Source organism: Gopherus evgoodei, chromosome 7 (genome assembly GCF_007399415.2).
Source record: "Gopherus evgoodei ecotype Sinaloan lineage chromosome 7, rGopEvg1_v1.p, whole genome shotgun sequence".
Classification (NCBI taxonomy): domain Eukaryota; kingdom Metazoa; phylum Chordata; order Testudines; family Testudinidae; genus Gopherus; species Gopherus evgoodei.
Window position 1 is genome coordinate 106,269,266 of NC_044328.1, and position 21,206 is coordinate 106,290,471.

Sequence of the window (21,206 nt, forward strand, 5' to 3'; positions counted from 1 at the left end):
TTTAGATTGGAACTGGAAACTAAATCTGAAAAATCTACTTCAAAGTACAATTTCACAAAATGGTACTGAGCAGAAGATGTAAAAACAGTATTTTTTTTTAACTTCAGTCACTGTTCTCTAAGAATGAACTTAAAAATGAAGAATGTCTTAATTAAGTTAAACATTTACAGGGATACTGATAGTTTTGTGGATTTTTGAACTGCTGTTCCATACTTAATGTTTACTCGCATAATTCTGTTACTGAACAAATTATAAGTTTTTTTGTTTTTGTTTTCTGTTTTCAGTGTCATCCATGCTCCATTACCAAGTCCTGTTGACAAGGTAAGTCATTTGTACTCTGTCTTTTAATTAAAACGTTGAAAGAATGAGAAAAACCTAAATACTTATAGGTGTGCCTTGCATTGGATTACTTTACGTGGTTTAATATTTTTACTGTTTTAAAAAAATTAAACATTAGTCATTCCTTCAGTATCACAAGTATATGCATGGCAGGCTGAGTTTTTATGGTATGGGAATACTCTACTTTTTCCACTAGTGATCAGGTGTGGAAACGGCAAAATAACATGAAGCACGACAGGCTTGGGTGAATCAGGACGGGCAGAATTATAGAGCATCAAAGGTGGTAACAAGAAGGACATGATGCAATAGGACAGAGGCAATGAGAAATTCAAAAAGGGGAGTGACATGAGCAAAATAACTAGCATGGAAGATCGTTTTTGCTGCAGTATGTTCTATGGCAGGGGTGGGCAAACTTTTTGGCCTGAGGGCCACATAGAGGTTGTGCAACCGTATGGAGGGCCAAGTAGAGAGGGCTGTGCCTCCCCAAACAGCCTGGCCCCCGTCCTCTCCCACTTCGTGCCCTCTGACTCGCCCCCCTCAGAACTCCCAACCCATCCAACCCCTTCTGCTCCTTGTCCCCTGACAGCCCTCCCCCGGGACTCCCACCCGCTGTCCAACTGCCCTCTGCTCCTCGTCCCCTGACCACCCCCTCCCAGGACCCACCACCCCTAACTGCCCCCCAGGATCCTACCCCTTTATCCAACCCCACTTGCTCCCTGTCCCCTGACTGCCCTCCTGATCCTTATCCACATCCCCGCCCCCGACAGGCCCTTGGGACTCCCACTTCCAACACTCTCTGTTCCCCATCCCCTGACTGTCCCCCACCCAGAACCTCTGGCCCATCCAACCGTCCCCTCCTCCCTGACTGCCCCCCAGAACCCCCCACTCCCTTACCCAAGCCCCGCTCACTTACCAACAGCAGGAGCTCGCAGCTGCAACACCCAGCCAGAGCCAGCTGCGCTCCCCATGCTGCCCAGCGGGAGCAGCGAGCCAGAGCGTGGCCCGCATGGTAGCATGGCTGCAGGGAAAGGGGGCTGTGGGGGAGGGGCCGGAAACTAGGCTCCCCAGCTGGGAGCTCAGGGGCTGGGCAGGATGGTTCTGAGGGCTGGATGTGGCCCGTGAGCTGTAGTTTGCATGCGTCTGTTCTATGGTTTGGAGTGTGAGACAATGTGAAATTTTTTAAGGAGGACTGAATGTTGTATCCTGTCACAACTACTGTGACGTCTTCAATTGTAAATTTAAAAAAATAAGGCAGTGGTATCCCATACTTTAAAAAAAAAATTGTTATTGAGCCCTTTACTCAGTGGATAAGAGATAATTAGATAGGAACAGTGAAGTGACAACAGTTTTTTTTTGACTTTTATTATAATGAGTTGGTTGACAGTTTGGGGGATGCACACATGTACCTGAGCCAAGGCTATACGTAAGCTGATGTCTATTCCTCTGCCTGCCAGACTGTCTTTATGAACCTGTTCCTTTTCACTTTTGTCTGTCTGGCAGTGTTTTTTTAATTACTATTATTATTCCTGTTTTAAGTATTTCTCAGATATTTCCCAACAAAACAAAGCCGCCAACTTAGTTGAGATCTCTCCACCAGTTCCGAATCTTATGGCAGATAAGGTATTAAAGCAAAGGTGCATCTCTTGTTCCCATGAGTTTTCAGCTCTTGGTGGGTCTGGAGAGAGTATAGCATGATTAGGAGAACGACTTTCTGCTGTTTCGTAGGTCTTTCTCTAAGTTGGCTCAAGCCAGACTCAAAAGCCTCCTTATGCAAGAGTCATTGTCAGACAAAGCATTAGAGAAAATGTTGGGGTCCTTGGCGTGTTGCAAAACATAGGTCATAATGAGGCCTCACCCAAAATTTTTGACTGAGTTGTTTTTACCTTTTCATTTGAATCAGTCCATTGCTGATTTATTTCCATGACCATTCAGCCATGCTGGGGGGACATCAGATGATATTAAGAGCAGTCAGCTACTATTTAGATAGAACTTTTCAAAAATCGTACTGCAGATATGTGGCTTGTACTTTTTCTGTGTGATGGAAGAGCCTTGTGCAGACTGATGCTTTGTTTAGAATAGAATATATCATAGGGAGGTAGCATGGTCTAGTGCACAGGGCCCTGGACTAGGAGTTCGGAGACCTGGGTTTCATATCCAGCCCCTGACTTACTGTATGATCTTGTGCAGGTGATTTCACTTCTGTGCATCTGTTGCCTTCCAAGCCTTTATGTGTGTGTGTGTGTGTGTGTGTGTGTGTGTGTGTGTTTTAATTTAGATCGTAAACTCTTCAGAACAGTGACTTTTTTTTCAGTATCTGTTTGTTTGTATAGAGCCTAGCACAGTTGGGCCTCAGTCCTGTTGGGGGCTTGTAGGTAGTACTGTAATACATACAGTAAAGATAGAATAGTAAAGGTGCTAAGAGGAAAAAGAACTGGTAGGCAGTGATCTTCCTTAAATATTTACAGATACTTTGAATTGTCTGAGTTTGGTTAGAATACCCAACATGATTTTGATGATATGTTCTTATTTCATAGGTTGCTGCTAACACTCCCAGTATGTACTCTCAGGAACTGTTTCAGCTTTCTCAGTATCTGCAGGTAAAATTGTTTTTCTATGAAGACATTCCTTTTTTTACTCATTAATTTGATAGTTTATCCAAATAACACAACCAAGTAGTTAATCTTTGTTCAGAATGTAAATCTTTCATATGTATGTATACACCTGTGTATGTTCAACGTATAATTCAGTTTATAAACACTAACAGTTAAGAATTAACTGACTTTTCTGTTGAAAACAACGTAAAATATATGGTCATTGCCCTTCTATGGTATTTCTTTTATGAATATTTTTACAGATAAATTGTTTGGCTTGTATAAGTATAGAATTCTAGATATGCACATCCTTGGAGACTTGACAGTGGTTTCATATGCTATATGAATCTGTATAAACATGAATCTGGTACTCCCTCACTTTTTTTAGAATTGAGAATAGGTTCCAACCTTCTTGTATTTATAATTCTGCTTTGGAATCATTTTAATACTCGAAAAATATTAAAGGGGCTGTCTGTGAAGCTTTTTAGTAGTATAACAAGAAAAAACTCATAGGAGAATATGAATGGGAATTATTAATATATCACTCTGGATTTTTAATTAAATAATTTTTATCTATCACTTAACCACCATTTTTTCTTTTAAATAGATTTTTATCGTTATTTTCGTTCCCCTTTCTACAAAATGTAGTATAAATATAGGTTACGTTGATTGGTTGGTTGTAGGAAAAATTACAATTCCAGTGAGAGGAATAGGTACGTTAAAGAAAATTCTAGCTTTTGGAAAAGATGAAGGGAAAGGGATGATGGATTAGCTTGCATGTATGGCATATTTCCTTTTGATTCTAGAACTAGGAAGTAACATTTATGTTCTGAACTGTGAATCACAATCTGTGAGGTTGATAATGATAGTTGGATTTGTGGAACTGTGTGTATTTTTAGAAATGCTTCCCAAAGTTCCTCTAAGGCATGCAAAAGCATCTTGCTACCTTCTTGCTGTTAGAGCCAAATAGGTCTGGTAATCATAAAGCTGCTCTGAGGTAAAAGGAAAATAGGTGCTTTGTTGCATTCCTCTGTTAGAAGGGAATGTGGATTTCTCCAGATCAAACTGATTTTGAAGAGAAAGTGCCAGGATTAAGCGGAAGTGGTTTGACCTATAATTTGGACTGATACCACCTGGCTAGCAGTGCAATAGACATCTTATTTCTGAATCTTTACATATTCTGTTTTAGGCTTCACCTAGTAAATCTTGCAGTTCTCTAAAAATAGAAAAGGTTTAGATAACCTCTTACGGTTTAATCTAGTAGAGCGTTATAGGAATAAAACACTTATATACTTCATGGTCAGAAAGGACCATTGTGATCATATAGTCTGACCTCCTGCACATTGTGGGCCACAGAACTTCACCCATCCACTCACGTAATAGACTCCTAACCTCTGGCTTGAGTTACTGAAGTCCTCAAATCATGATTTAAAGACTTCAGATTACAGAGAATCCAACATTACACTAGTTTAAACCTGCAAGATCTCTCTGCCAATCTGACCTGGGGGAAATTCCTTCCCGACCCCACATATGGTGATCAGTTAGACTCTGAGCATGTGTGCAAGAGTTAGGATCATCAGATAAAATACTGCTCACTCACCTATAAGATCATCCATCAGGCTATGTAAAGATTTTTAGAGAATAAGTCTTTAATCTTTGAAAATCTTGTGATTTAGATTTCTTTCTTGGGAAATAACCCAGTTTATGGCAATTAACTTTTTCAGAAAGGTAGTTGCATTGCAGATATTGGTAATTATTTCATTTATTGATTATATTGAGCATGATCTGTGTGTACTATAAATGTGTACACTCTTATATTGATATAAATTTTCTTGCAGATTGCATTCTTTGAGAATCTGAGGCTAGAGCTTTCTTCTTGCCAATTGATAAATGTGGCTCCAAGCCACTCTGAATAGAGAAGGTTAAACTGCACCATCTAGTGGCTTGAAGGAGAACTTTAAAAACTATATGATTAGAAACTAGTTTTTCACTTAAACTTGATTAATGGAGTAGCTAACTTGTACTAGAATGGGCAAGGTGCCTACTGTAAACTTGTTTATTCAAGACGCACAAGGCCTGACTTTGTTCTCACTCACCCTGGTTTCACAGCAGTGTAACTGATTTCAGCAGTTATTCCTTGTTTACTCTGGTGTGAGAGCCTGCTCAGGCTTTTTGACTCTGTTACATAATTCATTTATTTTCTATTTTGGTAACCATTTATAAAACCAGTACTTTTCTGGTGCTCAGTTAACATAATTTACGCTACTTTCCTCTTTCTGCCTTGCTATATGTAACTAGATTTTAATATGGCACTGAATTGCTTAACACCTATATTTACTTTACTGAGTCGGCTGTGACATGACTGGGAATATACAGGTGAACTTATTCACTCTGAAACAGATAGCCACCTTTACTGAGGGACCTATGGACGGGCCACAAAATAGAGGGCTCATAGTATCCAAATAACCCTTTTTAAAGAGGGATTGTAGAAATAAATGTTTCTTTGAAAATAATGTGTAAATCATCCCTACTGACAATTCTCTCTCTACCTTCAATTACATTTTTGCCATTTCTGTTTTTAGTTTACAGATGGTAATTTTGAATCTTGTTTAGACTGTAATCTCTTTGAAGCAGGGACTGAGTTTTTGTTGTGTATGTACAGGGCCTATTACAGTGGGGCCCTGTTCCCTGATTGAGCCCTCTATTTGATAGTGAAATGCAAGTTCAAGATGGCATAATGTTCATTTAAGGAAACCAGTTCTAATAGCTACAGTGGAGCATTGCCCATGCATATTATTGTGTATATTTAAATAAAACTGTGCCCACTCTGTACATATAATTGAATCAATGTTTGGTTTTACATGGTATATATGGTTGTAAATTAATTCAGAGGACTAATGAAAATTTGTCCCTTAGAAGTAATGTTTAATAAAAGGTTAACCACACTATAGATCTATTTTAAAGAGTGTGTTGTCTTTTAGAGATGATCCTGATTGTACATTTCAGTGTATAAGTGTTCTTAGAGGGTTTACTCCTGGGGAATTCTGTGCCAAAAAAAATAAAAATGCTGCATACAGTATTTTAAAATTGTGCAAATTCTATTGGTCAAAATAACATTATATAATGACACCACTTTCAATTATAATAATACAGACACACTCAAAAAATCCCCAGTAGAGTTAAATAAATCTCTATGGTAGCCCAGTTCCTGCTTCTCTGCCCTCCGCTTCCCCCCAAGAGCCCAGTTGCAGGGCCCCTCCGGCCCAGATGCTCATACTCCCTGTCCCCCCAGAGCCTAGTCATGGGGGCTTCTGCTGGCCCAGAGGCTCGCACCCTCCCCCCCAGAGCCAGGAATCTGGTTGGAGAAACAGACTGATGCTGGGTCCTGGGATTGCATGGAGTTTCCTGCATGATGCTTCCTTTTTTCAGGGCATGCTGGGAACTGCAGTTTCCAGGAACCCTCCAGCTTCTACTTCCCCATCCCCCAGCAGTGTCTTCTACTTGCAAGCTGGGCTCTGCTAGGTCCACCGGCCCCTAGTGGTGGCCAGCAGCTCTGCAGCCCATTTCTGTTGGCGGGGAGAGGGAAATTCTGCACGCACAACATAAATGTCTGCAAAATTCTGCATTGCGCAATGGCGAAGAATTCCAATGGCACAGAATCATAGAATATCAGGGTTGGAAGGGACCTCAGGAGGTCATCTAGTCAAACCCCTTGCTCAAAGCAGGACCAATTCCCAACTAAATCATCCCAGCCAAGGCTTTGTCAAGCCTGACCTTAAAAACCTCTGAGGAAGGAGATTCCACCACCTCCCTAGGTAACCCATTCCAGTGCTTCCCCCCTAGTGAAAGCTTTTCCTAATATCCAACCTGAACCGCCCCCACTGCAACTTGAGACCATTACTCCTTGTTCTATCATCTGGTACCACTGAGAACCAGAACTAGATCCATCTTCTTTGGAACCCCTTTTCAGGTAGTTGAAAGCAGCTATCAAATCCCCCCTCATTCTTCTCTTCTGCAGACTAAACAAGCCCAGTTCCCTCAGCCTCTCCTCATAAGTCACGCTCCAGCCCCCTAATCATTTTTGTTGGCCTCCGCTGGTCTCTTTCCAATTTTTCCACATCCTTCTTGTAGTGTGGGGCCCAAAACTGGACACAGTACTCCAGATGAGGCCTCACTAATGTCGAATAGAGGGGAATGATCATGTCCCTCGATCTGCTGGCAATGCCCCTACTTATACAGCCCAAAATGCCATAAGCCTTCTTGGGAACAATGGCACACTGTTGACTCCTATCCAGCTTCTCATTCACTGTAACCCCTAGGTCCTTTTCTGCAGAACTGTTGCCTAGCCACTCGGTCCCTCGTCTGTAGCAGTGCATGGGATTCTTCCATCCTAAGTGCAGGACTCTGCACTTGTCCTTGTTGAATCTCATCAGGTTTCTTTTGTCCCAGTCCTCTAATTTGTCTAGGTCCCTCTGTATCCTGTTCCTACCCTCCAGCGTAAACAGGTTTCCTGAGCCTCACCATCTTCGGAAGAGAGAGAGTTTATCCAGAGAGGGAAGGGAAAACTGGGGTTAGTGGGCTGGATGGGGGAGGGCAAAGGCCAAGGGCCAGAGTTGAGGGGGAAGGGGCAGGACTCAGGGGAGTGCAGGACATGGGTGAGGCAGCAGAACTAGGGGGGCATAGCAGAGCCTGGAGCTGGTGGCACAGGGATGGGACTGGGGTGCAGGAGGGATCTGGGGCCCTGGGGAGGAGGGCAGGAGCACTCAGGGGGCCTGTGTACCCCCACCCCCTCCAGCCGGCCCTTACCACTCAGCAGACACCAGAAGATGAGGCTACCTGGTGTGCACAAGCTGGAGTTTTGCCCACCCTCTCAAGTCCAGCTCAGTATCCGTCCGCCTGGCCAGCCGCATCCCTCAGTCCTGGTGCCGCTGTGTCTGTGTGATCTGCACTGCTGCCCCAGTCTCTAGCGCCCTGCCCATGCCTAGCCCAGTCATGTGCCTGGGCGCCCAGACTGGCTTTGTTCCGGCCTCAGCTCTGGCCCCACTTAGACTTGCCCCCGCAAGGCACCCCCCCACACACCTGGTTCGACTCCTTCCCTCCCAGCCTGTGGATTCAGATGGCTCCAGCCCTGCCTGCACTCTGTCCTGTATTTCAGGTGCCTGAGTGATGCTCCGGGCCACTGCGGCAGCACTACATCTCTGCTCAGATTTGGGTGGGCCTGGATGCTAAGTGGGTGAGCTGCAGCTCACCCAGCCCCACCCATGGCTATGCTTCTGCTTTCAAGAAGCATTAAGTTAAGCCTGGATATCCTCTATCACAAGAGGGAAGATTTTGTGGAAGAGAGCTGTGCCTCCATTCTTACACAACCTGCTGAAGTGGCACTTCTTTCCTAAGCTTAGAGTCCCCTCCGTTCATGGAAATTTTAATAATAATTCTGTTATCTGAATCAATCAGTAGCATCACCCAAGTTTCTCTAGCCATGAGTAAGTGTTAAAAATAAGTGCATGTATAGTATACATAATAACAAGCTGGATCTAAATTATGTAATAAGATTTCTACAGCTCTCTAGTGTTAAGTTCTGTAGAAAGCTGAAAATTCTGAGGCAGATGTTAAATGTGAAAAATGGAGGTTGTGAATTATGAAAATTAATTATCACTATGGTATTACATTTATTTTAATATTAAAATACTTATGCTGCCCTTCCCTCATTTTGATATTTTCATTCTTCCACTGTTTGTTTTTTTTAAGTATTGACATAGTACTAACTTCAATGTAGAGGTTATTTTGGCTTCTAGAGAAGGGCAAATAGATATGAACAGGAAGTTTTAACAAATGGTATAATGAAAAATTGGGGCATTTGGTACCTGTAAAGGTGTGGGAAGGAGTCTGGGGGTTTGGGCTTCCAGGAAGTGATTGAAGGTTTTGTCACTAGTGATGACATTTAAATGCTGTTTCTCTTTCCTTGCACCATGTGGGTAGATGCAGGATTGATTTGGGATTTGCAGGGATGGGGAGAGCTTTACTTCCTAATTTTTCACCCAGCAATCAGCTGTCCTATTGCCATAATCCAACAGAAATCATTGCATTGAACAGCGATGGATAAGCACACCACTGACTGTTCCTGCTATAAAGGGCTCGGCAGCAAAATAGTTAACGTTGACATTTAAACTGTTACCATGCTTCAGTTAGCATTCAGAGATGAGTGGGGCAGGTCAGACCTGAGAGCTTATTGTTGCAGGCTCAGAAAGACAACACTGCTGTAGTTTATATTCAGTTGATATTTTAAAGATAAGCTAATGCTAGATCCTTACTTTTAAATATAAACTGAAGTGAAAGTCCCAGTCTGGGACTGTGGCTTAGTGTACTATGTTCGGAAATAGCAGTATGCTAAGCTGTACTCAAGAACTTTTACTGGATTGTAGCAGTGTCCACATGGGATGTTACTGTGCAGCAAACTGGTGTTCTATAGATTCAGCCCAGGTTTGCAGCATAGTAACTTGCCATATAGGCAAACCCGTAGTGAACTCAAAATGATCCTTCCATCAGCGGAAAGAAAAAACATAGCCTACCTTTTTTTGTAGTTTGGCATTTTCATGTAATTTAACAGAAAAGATAGTTAGAATCTCCTATATAATACTTCATATTTAAAATATTACCTGGTTCTGTGAAAAACTTGCTCTTGACTTCATTATATGTATTGCTATTCTTCACATGTTGTATGCACATCAATGTATGTATTATTACGCTCTTATTTTTGTCAGATATAATTGTACAGATTTATTATGTGCTTGTTTAAATATTACCTACTGCGAAGTTAATAGTAGCTCGCAAGTAGAAGTAATAAAAGTATTGCCTTTTAAAAATCAGTATTTGCTGGCTTAATTTTTTATGTGGAGCAGTGAATATATCAGAATGTTTTGCATTGTATCTAATTACGTTTAAGAGTATTTATATCTTAAAACCGTTTAATAAAAATTAGCCCATAAGGTACACCGAAAGTCTTAAAAAACTGTTCTTTTTTGTAGTCCGCTTCTCCAAACAAATTTACAGCAAATGCATGATGTGAACATAAGCAGTCTTCTCCTGATGTCACCACTGAGTTATTTTTTGTTTACTATTAAGCTAGCTTCTACACAGTATAAAAATTGAGTGTCTCTCTCTATTCATCTGTAGTTGTAAGAAGCAAAGTGTCATTATGTCATTACTCTTCTAATACGTACAGGATGGAGTAGAAGCTGATCCATGTTATTGATTAATATAACGTAACTTTTTCCTAAAGCATGTATTTTAGAATATAGTTGTAACTGTCTGTAAAATCTAACTTTTGAAAGGTAAAATGAAGTTTTAGTCCTTTATTTCCAGCATAATCTCACAAAATCACTTTCAATAGGGCTTTATCCTCAGCCTTTACAAATATAGAACCCAGCAATAAGTTGCTACTGAGACTTTGTCAAAGTGTTCTTGCACCGAATCTACATGTCCTGTAGTGTATCTACAACTGGTATGAAAAGGATGGCTTTAAGAATCTAAGCTTGTAGTATAACATCTTTTCACTTAAACATTTACAGGAATATGTATAAATAAAAATGAATTTCAATTTGCTAGTGCATTGCTATAACTTAAAATGATGGAACATATGAGTTAAAATCTGCCAATCTTTTCACCCCTTTTTTTCAGTTTAACAGTATTTGGTTATACATTGCATTGCTTCTGTTTTTCCCAATAGTTAATTTGAACTGACCTGCTTGCATTTATATTTTCATTGAAGGAGGCCTTACATCGGGAACAAATGTTGGAACAGAAGTTGGCCACCCTTCAGCGATTGCTTGCTGTCACACAGGAGGCTTCAGATACTAGTTGGCAGGTATCTGCAAGATTTCTCTTAACGTACAGGCCTAAGAACTTAATATAAAGTGGGCTATAAACTGTAACTTTCAATTTACTGTAATAAATAAAAGAGTAAAAGTTGAAGGTTGGTTCTCTCACTTAAGTGAGGAGGAGACGTTACTCCTGATAGGCTAAGTGCACACGCACATTTATCCAGGGCCGGCGCTACCATTTAGGCGACCTAGGCAATGGCCTAGGGCACCAGAATTTTGGGGGGGGGGCAGCTATTTTGTCGGGGGGGCAGCACGCGGGTCTGGTGGACCTACCGCAGTCTTGCCGGCAGGTGGTCCACTGCCGGAAAGGCTCTGGTGGAGCTGCCACAGTCATTTCGGCGGACGGTGCTCTGATCTAAAGGCTCCGGCAAACCTACCGCAGTCATGCCTGCTGCAGGTCCACCGGAGCCTTTAGACCAGCGGACCGTCCGCCGGCATCACTGCGGCAGCTCCACCGGAGCCTTTCCAACAGCGGACTGTCCGCCGGCATGACTGCGGTAGGTCCACCGGACCTGCGGGGGGCGGTGAAATGGCCATCCGCCTAGGGCGTCAGAAACCCTGGCGCTGCTCCTGCATTTATCTTAGAACTAACCAGTACTGCTAATTGCTTCCGAAGTGAATGTCTCTAAAGGAAGTGATATTTACCCTTTTCAGATATTTAATGTCTAGAATTTTCTTATGAAATGCAAGAACAGTATAAACATTTTGTTTTATTCCATTAATTTAAATTTATTATCTTTTCCAACAGGCTTTAATAGATGAAGACAGACTACTATCAAGGTTAGAAGTCATGGGAAACCAATTACAAGCCTGTTCAAAAGTAGGTAGTTCACTTCAGATGAATTATATAGTATTTAGGAATGTTGAATGGCAGTGTCCTCCTGAAATTTTTCAAAATTAGGAAATTGTTATGAAGCAAACTTTCAGTGCAGTTGGAGCACAAACTTTCAAGCGGGCTCCCTGAAGCTTCAGTGTGGTGGGATTTTGGCTGGCTGGCTGCCTTGGGTTTTGAAGAATAGATAGGAAATAGGTGGTAGTGCAATGATAGAAATGAGTAGATTTTATTTTAATTTTTGTTATTTTAGTAATCAAATCTCGTTCTAGAGTCTGCTGCCCTAAACATTCTAGCAAATGCCTGTCTCATACCAGTTTATACCCAGGTGGACGAACAGCCACTGAACATTTTGCCCTTAAGATTTTGTTACATTTGTCAAAATTGTTACTCTATTCCTCTTTGCAAAGTAGATCTTTAATGGTAGTTTAATATAGAGCACTGCTACATGTTAAACAAAATGTTAACCTACGCTATAGTGTTGTTTTGAGATATAGCTCCGCTGTCTTAAACTTCTACTTACAGAATCAAACAGAAGATAGTATACGAAAGGAACTTGTAGCATTACAGGAAGACAAACACAACTATGAGACAACAGCCAAAGAGTCCCTGAGGCGGGTCCTTCAGGAGAAAATTGAGGTGGTCAGAAAACTCTCTGAAGTGGAGGTATTTAAATGTTGTTTATTTTATAATCAATGTTGTAGCACTATTTGAATATGCTGAACAGCTAGTCCTTTACTCTATTCTAGCACTTGCACTACACCACCATATGTTTATTTTGGATTAGTATTCTAGGAACAGTATACTGGAAAGTACTGGAGATGTGTGTTTTGCCTGTTATACAGTATTTTAAGCAACAAGGAAGAAGTTAATGCACAGTAATGAAAACAGTGGTAGATCAGTAACTAAAGTCCTTAGTTTTCATTTTTTTTAAAACTCAGTGAAAGTGTTCTCCAGTGTTCTCCATGCAGAAATTAGAGTGCAGTATAATTCCTGTTTCCTATATGACATACTTCATATATTTAAAAAATACAGTTTCACAATAGTTTAAGACTTTTAAAATGAAAGTTTAACTGGTCATGCAAAATACCATTTAAGAATTTATTTTTTTTAATGAAATTTCATTGGCCACCATCTACTGTTTTTTTTATTCCCTTCCTTCAAATCCTTCCTCAACAATTGCTTTTTCCTTCCTTTTCACCAGTGATCTCTATCTATTCCTTTCCTCTTATCCAACTTAATTATCATTTTAAAAAGTAAAAGAATTTAAACCCTATTCACAATATAATTAAACCCACTGTTTTACTCCTTAATTTCTGTTTTTCTTACTCCTTTCTTTATCTTCATTTTCTGTCAGCTTACTACAATGAATAATTTGTGTTACTGTGAGTAGTCTCATGGCTTCAATCAAATTATTCGTGTGTATAAAGTTACTCTCATGCATAAAAGTTAAAATTGGGCCTCTAGATTTGTAAACTCTTTCGGTAGGACCTATCCTTTTTATGTATGGAAGGTATTATGAAATGTTACGGCACTATAATAAACTTTTTTTTTTTTTTTTTTTTTTGCAAATTTGTTAAGCTCTAAAAGTCCTTTGGTATTTGCAGATGGAGTTTGTAGTTGAATGCTTTTGTTGTTAAATGTGCATTTCACTCCTTTCTTGATGATGTAGTTACTAGGGGAATCTAAACTCAGATGCTGCTTCAGGTTATTTGGTAAAATAATCCAACAACTCAGGTTATTGCTGTGTGCACTGTTGCCAGAGTTTTTTCCCTTTGTGATATCTGTTGGGCTGGCTCTAGCGCCCTCTGGAGTCATGCATGTATGCGCTGGTATAAGGGGCCCAGCCAGCTGTGCACTCTCTCAGTTCCTTCCTACCACCCATGACAGTTACTGGAATGACCCTTTCTTGCTATGGCAAGATTTCTTCCTGCTGATTTCAGACTCTTTCTTCATTCATATTGTTAATAGTTTAATGTATATAGTGTCTGCAAATTGTGACAGTGTATATAGTTAGTGTATATAGTTCCTATCATCAAAGGACTTTTTTGCCCCAAGGGCCTGGCATGCCCAGTACCTGGGCTACAAGCCTTGTGCCTGTGAGTAACCCACACTTGAGTTGCTTAAAGAGCTTGGGAAAGACACATGAAAGACAAGTGCAAAATCTGTTGGGACTTCAGGCCCACGCTAAGGAGGATTGGGACATCAGGCTAAAGGCTATCCTCATGGAAGCTGCCCTCAGACCTGTCTCAGAGCTCAGCTGCTCCAGTTCAGTGCTGAGTATTTTGGAATTGGTGCGAAGCACTCCCCCAAAACCAAGCTCTTCCTGGCACCATTCTCCATCCCCAGTGCCGAGGAAGAACAGCAAAAAGCAGCGTACTGAGAAAGGGTGCTCGCCAGTGCAGAAGAGAGACAAGCAGGGAGAGGGAGTGAGACCTGTACCGGGCCACTGTTCTACACCTGGATCCACATTGGCACTGTCAATTTCACTAAGAGCATTGAGTCCAGTGTGGGACCCTCCACTGACACCAGGGAGCTACGGTGGTACCAATGGACTCAAGATGCTATCGACCCCAGAGTTTTTTCAGGCAGTTTGGGACCTTTTCTCTCTTCCAGTCCCTCCAGCCCAACAGGGCATCTGCCAACTCCAGCATCCGGAAGTGGGAGGGAACAGAGTGCATCAGGTGTCTTCCTGGCATGAGGTATCCCAGCACCATCTAGGGTCAAGCCCCACCTGATGCCAGCATCCCGCTCCCTGGCACACCGTAGAATCCCAGCACCATATGGAAGTGGAAGCAGGTATTGCACCACTGTGGTTCCCAAGAGAGGAATCCTCTTTGGAATCCAAAGGGGAATCATATGTACTGCCAAAAGCCCATTATTGGTACCCAGCCTATGCCCTAGCAGGCCTCACTGCCAGTCCCCTGGTGGACACCTGGCCAGCAGGTCACTGGCTGATGCAGTGGCTCTACTGGAATCCCTGGGGGTTTCCCCTGGTAGCAGGGCCTACCTCCCACTGCTCCTACTCAGTGGCTTCCGAGGGACAGGCCACCACTCCATCCCACTCAGATCTCGACTTCAATATCGACCCCACTATTGAAGTCCAGGAGAAGCCTCTAATTGATACTGTTGAGGAAGAGGAAGGAGCCCCTCCACTGGTGCAAACTTCCTCTTCAGCCTGCCCAGATGAGGCTGTTGCTGGTCCCAGCAGCCTACTTCCTCAGTATAATTTCAAGGCCCCTCAGGACCTTCTGAAGCGCTTCAAACCTGGGTTTGGCTATCCAAAGTGGCCCTGCCCATCAATGAGGGTGGTGATGGGACCAGTCAAAGCCTTTGGCAAACTCCTCCTTCTCTGACCCCACTTCAAAGAGGGCAGAGAAAAAATACTATTTGCCAGCATGCAGATTTAATTACTTATACTCTCACACTCCCCAGGGTCCCTGGTGGTGGCTGCCGCTAATGAAAGGGACAGGCAGGGCCAATTGAGTGCTACCCCCGAAACAAAAAGACACTAAGAAACTGGACCTTATCGGGGGGAAATAAGGTTTATTCCACAGGTAGCTCCAACTGCGTATTACCAATCAGCAAACTTTGCTGGGGAGATACTATTTTAATCTGTGGGACTCCCTGAATAAGTTCAAAGACTCCTTGCCTCAAGCGTCGAGTCTGGAGTTGGCCACCCTCCTAGAAGAGGATAAGATCATGGCCAGGACCTCTCTTCAGGGGGCTCTGGACCCTACTGACTTGGCAGCCCGGACAATAACCTCCTCAGTCACCATGAGGCGCTGTTCCTGGTTCCAGTCCTCACGAGGTCCAACAGTCAATCCAGGATCTCCCATTTGAAGGCTATTTCCTTTTCTCAGAGCAGACACACATAAGACTTCACGGACTGAAGGACTCAAGGCCACCCTATGATCCTTAGGCCTGTCCAATGTGCCATCTGCCTTCAGAAAACACTTGAGGCCCTAGCAGCTTCCTCAGTTTTTGGGACCCTCAAAACAGGAGCCCTACAAAAGAAAAGGCAGAGGTTATAGACAGCGCCAACCGTTCACATCCACCTCAGCCTCCTAGTCAGGGCCGCAAAGATACTCCAGCAGGCCCAAGCAGGCCTTTTGAAGATGCACTTGTGGGTGCTGTACCAGTCGCCATTTCAAATCCACTGCCATTTTATTTTTGGACCATTTGTTGCTCTTCAGCCTGGCTTGGGCATCCATAACATGAGACAAATGGGTCCTGAGTACAGTGACAGACAGATATACCCTTCAGTTTTTTTCCACTCCTCCTTCCCAGCCCTCTTCTGGGACCCTTCTCATGAGCAGCTCCTTGTCCAGGAGGTGCAGTCCCTCCTACATATGAGGGCTGTGGAGGAAGTTCCTCAAGACTTGAGAGGGAAGGGATTTTACTCCCAATATTTCCTAATCTCAAAGGCAAAAGTGAGGGGTTTGGTCCATCCTGGACCTGCATCACTTCAACAGGTATCTCAAGAAACTGAGGTGGTTCTTCGAGTGATTGTTCACGTCCATTACACATTAGATGTGCACGCGTTGCATGTACGGATGTTGGAAACTTTTTCCCTTAGCAGCTCCCGTCTAGCCGGCAGGGGAGCCCCCACCAGAGTGGTGCCTCGATGCTGGTGGATATATACCCCTGGTCCATGGCAGAGTTGGAACAACTCCTTATCTCTTGTTTGCAAGTGATCCCTTAGCATAGTTATCTGTAGTTAGCAGTTACCAGTCTTTAATAGTTCTCAGTAGTTAGCACTTCTGAATAGTAGATAGTTAAGCTTCCTTTGTTTTAGGTGTTTGGAAGTTGTTTCCAGCACCAGCCCTGGGCTGCGGGGCATGCTGCTGGCCCAAGGGTTTAAGGCTTGTGCCACATGCCGCAAGCCTATGCCAAACAGTAATCCCCACGACTCATGTCTCCGTTGCCTGGGGGAATCACACCAGACTGAGCGCTGCAAGATCTGTAAAGCTTTCAAGCCAAGAACCAAGAAAGAAAGAAACTTTCGCCTCAAGCAGCTACTCATGGAGGCTGTGCTGCAACCTTTGGCCTCGGACCATCCGGCTTTGGCGCCAGCTTCCTCAGTGCAGAGTGCCCCGGCATCAGTTCACGATCTGACACTGGCAGGTCACCACAAGTGTACGACACCGAGGCAGCAGGACAGACCCTGGCACTGTTCGACCTCGCCGGCACAAACGAAGGGACAACCTAGAGACAGAGAGCGCTCCCTGCATAAGGAGGAGGAGCCTCCAAAGGGACCGAGCACTCAAAAAAGCAGTGTGACCCCAGGATACGCTTCGGCACCAGTGGTTCCAGCGCCGCAGGGCCCGTCGAGCCCCAGGCTAAGCGCTTTGAGTGCAGAAAAAGGACTGGCGGAGCTCTTAGAACAGCCCTCCACACTGGACACCTTTGAGGTGGCAAAGGACCTCATCAAGTTGTTGGCGGTGAGCCCCCGCTTTGGTAAAGAGAAGCCTCCAGCACCGGCACCAAGGGTGCCATCCAGAGGCAAGCTGGCAGTAGTGCGCCGATCAAGGTAACTGCCCTGGCACCACTCCCGGCACTGGTCCCAGTCAAGCTCATCTTCCACGGACTCCCAATTGCCCCTAACGCAACGGGACTCAAGGGCACTAGATCTGAGCCAGCATGCAGCACCAGCCCTGTCAGCATACCGCTCTCTGGCGCCATCACCTAGCCAGCACCAAAGAGACGCTAGGCCAAAGTCCCTGGGACCAAGCAGAAGACAACGATCCTGGTCCCGGGAGCATCAGTACCAATCTTGGTCCCGACTGGTGAGGAGCCGTTCCCCAGCCTGCCGACGGCACCACTTTGGCCTTCGAGGTGGACTCAGGATGCTCCAGTATGCCCGTAGAGCACCGGCTAGCAGAGCGCCCCAGACTGTGTGGCATTCCCAGTGGGGCCTGCTAGGGCAGTGGCCCTTTTGGACACCATGGGCCTATCACCAGCAGCAAGGGCACTCCTCCAGAGCCTCGAGGTCTGACTACTCAGTGCATCAGTCCTGGTGCCCATGTGGGCACCACTCCACACCCAAGGAGGCCGCGGTATCCAGGCCACCAGGTGCTTCTCCAGAGCACCAGAGAACGGAAGTGGCACCGAGCCTGGTGCTGTCCCAGGGTCAATCAATTAGCATCCGAACGAGCCCCCGGCATACAAGGAAGGGCAAGAAGGATTGGCAGAGGAGTTACAGCAGCCCTTATCTCCTTGTCATCTCCGGACAAAACTGGCAGACATGGTGGTGTTGGGGCCTCCCCCAGTTGACCACAGAGCGCACCAGAAGCTGCTCCGCGGGTTGCCCAAAATTTGAGCCTACAAGCAGAGGAAGTGGTAGAGCAGGAGGATCTTCTGGTGGACATCTTAAGCCCCGAAGGCTCCTCTAGAATTGTGCTTCTGCTCATAAAGACAGTCCAGTCCAATTGCAAGACGGTCTGGCAGACCCCAGCTTCTAGCGCGCCGATGGCAAAGGGCGTGGAGAGGAAGTACTTTGCCCCTTCCAAAGGATATGACTTTCTCTTTTGTCATCCAGCCGCCTGTTCGCTGGTCATCTTGGCTGTCAATGAGCAGAAACGTCATGGTCAGCTAGCCCAGGCCCCCAAGGCAAAGGAGGCTAAACGCCTGGACCTATTCAGGAGAATGGTCTGTTCCTCTGGGGGCCTCCAAATGAGGATTGCCAATCAGCAGGCGATCCTGAACAGGCACAATTTTAATCCCTGGGCGGCAGTTTCCAAATTTAAAGACTCCTTACCCCAGGGCTCTGACCTGAGTTTATGGCCCTGGTGGAAGACAGAAAGGCAGTAGCCAAGACCTCTTTGCAGGCCTCTCTGGACTCGGTAGATACAGCAGCCAAGCCAGTCGCCTCAGGTGTGGTGATTAGGCGCTCAACATGGCTCCAGGCTTTGGGTCTCCCGCCGGAGGTCCAGAATACCCTTCATAACCTCCCCTTTGAAGGGTCGGGTCTCTTTTCGGACCAAACATATGCCAGGCTGCATAGTCTAAATGACTCCAGGGCAACCCTCAAGTTGTTGGGGATGCACACCTCGGTGACTCAGAAAAAGCCTTTCAAGCCCCAGCTGCCGCAGTAACGGCAGTACCAGCCTCATCCTAGACAGGAGCCATACTGTAGGAGACGCAGAGACAACAGCCGTAGGTGGAACAACATGCCTAGTCTAGGTCAGAGCCAGGGCAAAGCCCAACGTGGCAACAAGCAAGGGTTTGAAGGTGTGCTCAAGGACAGCATACCAAACCAACTCCCGGATCCTTCCCGATGTTTCTTGAATCACTGGTCCCACATAACATTGGACTGTTGGGTCTTACTCACAGTACCAGTGAGATACACGCTTCAGTTCTCCTGCTTCCCCGTCCCTCTTCAGGGACCCCTCTCACGAGCATCTCCTCATGCAGGAGGTACAATTGCTCCTCAAGGCGGGTGTGGTGGGGGAAGTCCCTTGAGAACTAAGGGGAAAAGGGTTTTATTCCTGTTATTTTCTCATTCCCAAAGCAAAGGGGGGCCTTCGGCCCATTTTAGACCTGCGCAGGCTCAACAAGTTCTTAGTCAAGGTCCGCTTCCTCATGCTCTCCCTTGGTATTATCATTCCATCCCTAGATCCAGAGGATTGGTACGCTGCCCTCGACATGAAAGATGCATACTTTCATGTTGCTATTCATCCCGCTCACCGGCGGTTCCTGCGGTTCATCATAAACCAGCACCACTACAGTTTACAGTCCTCTCTTTCGGCCTGGCGGCAGCCCCCCACATGTTCACAAAATGCATGTCAGCAGTGGCAGCCTTTCGGTGAAAGAGGAGAATACGAGTATACCCGTACCTCAACAATTGGTTTCTCGTGGGTCGGTCTGAGGAGGAGGTCCATTCCCATGTGATGGTGGCCCTGGACATATTCCGCAGGCTGGGTCTTCTAGTCAACATGCCCAAGTCAGAAGGTTTATTTCAGAAGGTTGAAAAAGCTACTGAGGGGAAGCTATTCTAGATTTGATTTTAACAAATAGGGAGGATCTCACTGAGAATTTGAAAGTGGAAGGCAGTTTGGTTGAACCTCTCTAAGGTAGTCTCACAATTTCATATGGGGCAGGACATTTGTTTGCCGGTGTTCTTTCCTAAACCACACACGGACCCCAGTCACCATAGCCTGCACACTCTAGATGTCCGAAGGGCCCTGGTGCTCTATCTAGAGCGAACTAGATTTTTCCACAAGTCAACACAGTTGTGTGTCGCTATCGCTGAGAGAATGAAAGGGCTTCTGGTCTCAGCGCAGTGTGTATTATCGTGGATTGCGGACCGCATCCGCTACGAGCTTGCCAGGGTGCCAGCCCTGCCGATCATGGCTCACTCAACTAGGGCCCAAGCATCCTCAACAGCTTTCCTAGTGCAGGTCCCAATCCAGGAGATCTGTAAAGCAGCCACCTGGTTGTCGGTGCACACATTCACAGCCTACTATGCAATCAATCAGCAGGCCAGAGATGACGCGGCACAGGGCTGTTCTCCAATCATTTGTTCCATGACTCCTACCCTCCTCCTATGGTAAGCTTTTGAGTCACCTAAAGTGTAACGGATGTGAACAATCACTCGAAGAAGAAAAAACAGTTACCTACCTCTCACAACTGTTGTTCTTCAAGATGTGTTGTTCATGTCCATTACACTTCCCACCCTCCTTCCCCTCTGTCGAAGTCACTTGCAAGAAGGAACTGAAGAGGGGTCAGGTCAGCAGTGGTATATATGCACCAGCGTGGAGGCGCCACTCTAGTGGGGGCTCTCCTGCCGGCTTGACAGGAGCCGCTAAGGGAAAAGATTTCCAATGTCCCTGCACGCGACGCGCGTACCCCTAATATGTAATGGTCGTGAACAACACATCTTAAAGAACAACAGTTACAAGAGGTAGGTAACCGTTTTCTCTGCATGGCCTCCTTGCCCTCCAACATTCCCTCCCTGGACCCAGGAGACTGTTATGCCGCCTGCTACCTGAAGGACTCATGCCTTCACATTTTTATACTCTGGGGCCACAGAAGATTTCTCAAGTTGGTAGTCTGTCGTCACCACTGCCAGTTCACTGCCCTTTCCTTCAGCCTATCATAGCTCCAAGGGTTTTTATGAAGAGTATGGCAGTTATAGCAGCCTCCCTCAGGCAGAGGGGCATTCAAGCCTACCTGTATCTTGATGACTGGCTGATCAAAGGTTGGTCACAGGCTCAAGTGCAAGACAGCATCAGTGCACAGTCCAAACCACCTTCAGAGTGCTGGGTCTGCTGATAAATGAGCAGAACTCAACTCTTTCCCAGTTCAGGAACTTATTGAGGCAGTGCTCGACTCAGCCCAATCCAGGGCCTTCCTGCCAGAGGCCTGCTTCCAGACCATGGCAAACCTGATATGCAAGGTCTTGGCCCACCCAATCACAACAGCTCGAGTGTGCCTCAAGCTACTGGGTCACATGGTTGCTTACATGGTGGTTCAATATGCAAGGCTGCACCTCAGGCCTCTTCAGATGTGGCTAGAGTTCGTATACTCCCCTAACAGACACCACTTGAACTCAGTACTTAC

At 45.1% G+C, this 21,206-nt stretch overlaps 1 protein-coding gene across 15 annotated transcripts in view; it reads left to right on the top strand.

Moving 5' to 3' along the window:
* The window catches only part of SLMAP (sarcolemma associated protein), a 179,887-nt gene that overhangs the window by 100,100 nt on the left and 58,581 nt on the right, over positions 1-21,206 (top strand). For all 15 annotated transcript variants that reach the window (XM_030571356.1, XM_030571360.1, XM_030571350.1 and 12 more), the window contains 5 exons: positions 285-321; positions 2,874-2,936; positions 10,699-10,794; positions 11,559-11,630; positions 12,168-12,308. In XM_030571356.1, coding sequence (XP_030427216.1) covers positions 285-321; positions 2,874-2,936; positions 10,699-10,794; positions 11,559-11,630; positions 12,168-12,308 — 409 coding nt within the window. The remainder of the gene's footprint in view (positions 1-284; positions 322-2,873; positions 2,937-10,698; positions 10,795-11,558; positions 11,631-12,167; positions 12,309-21,206) is intronic.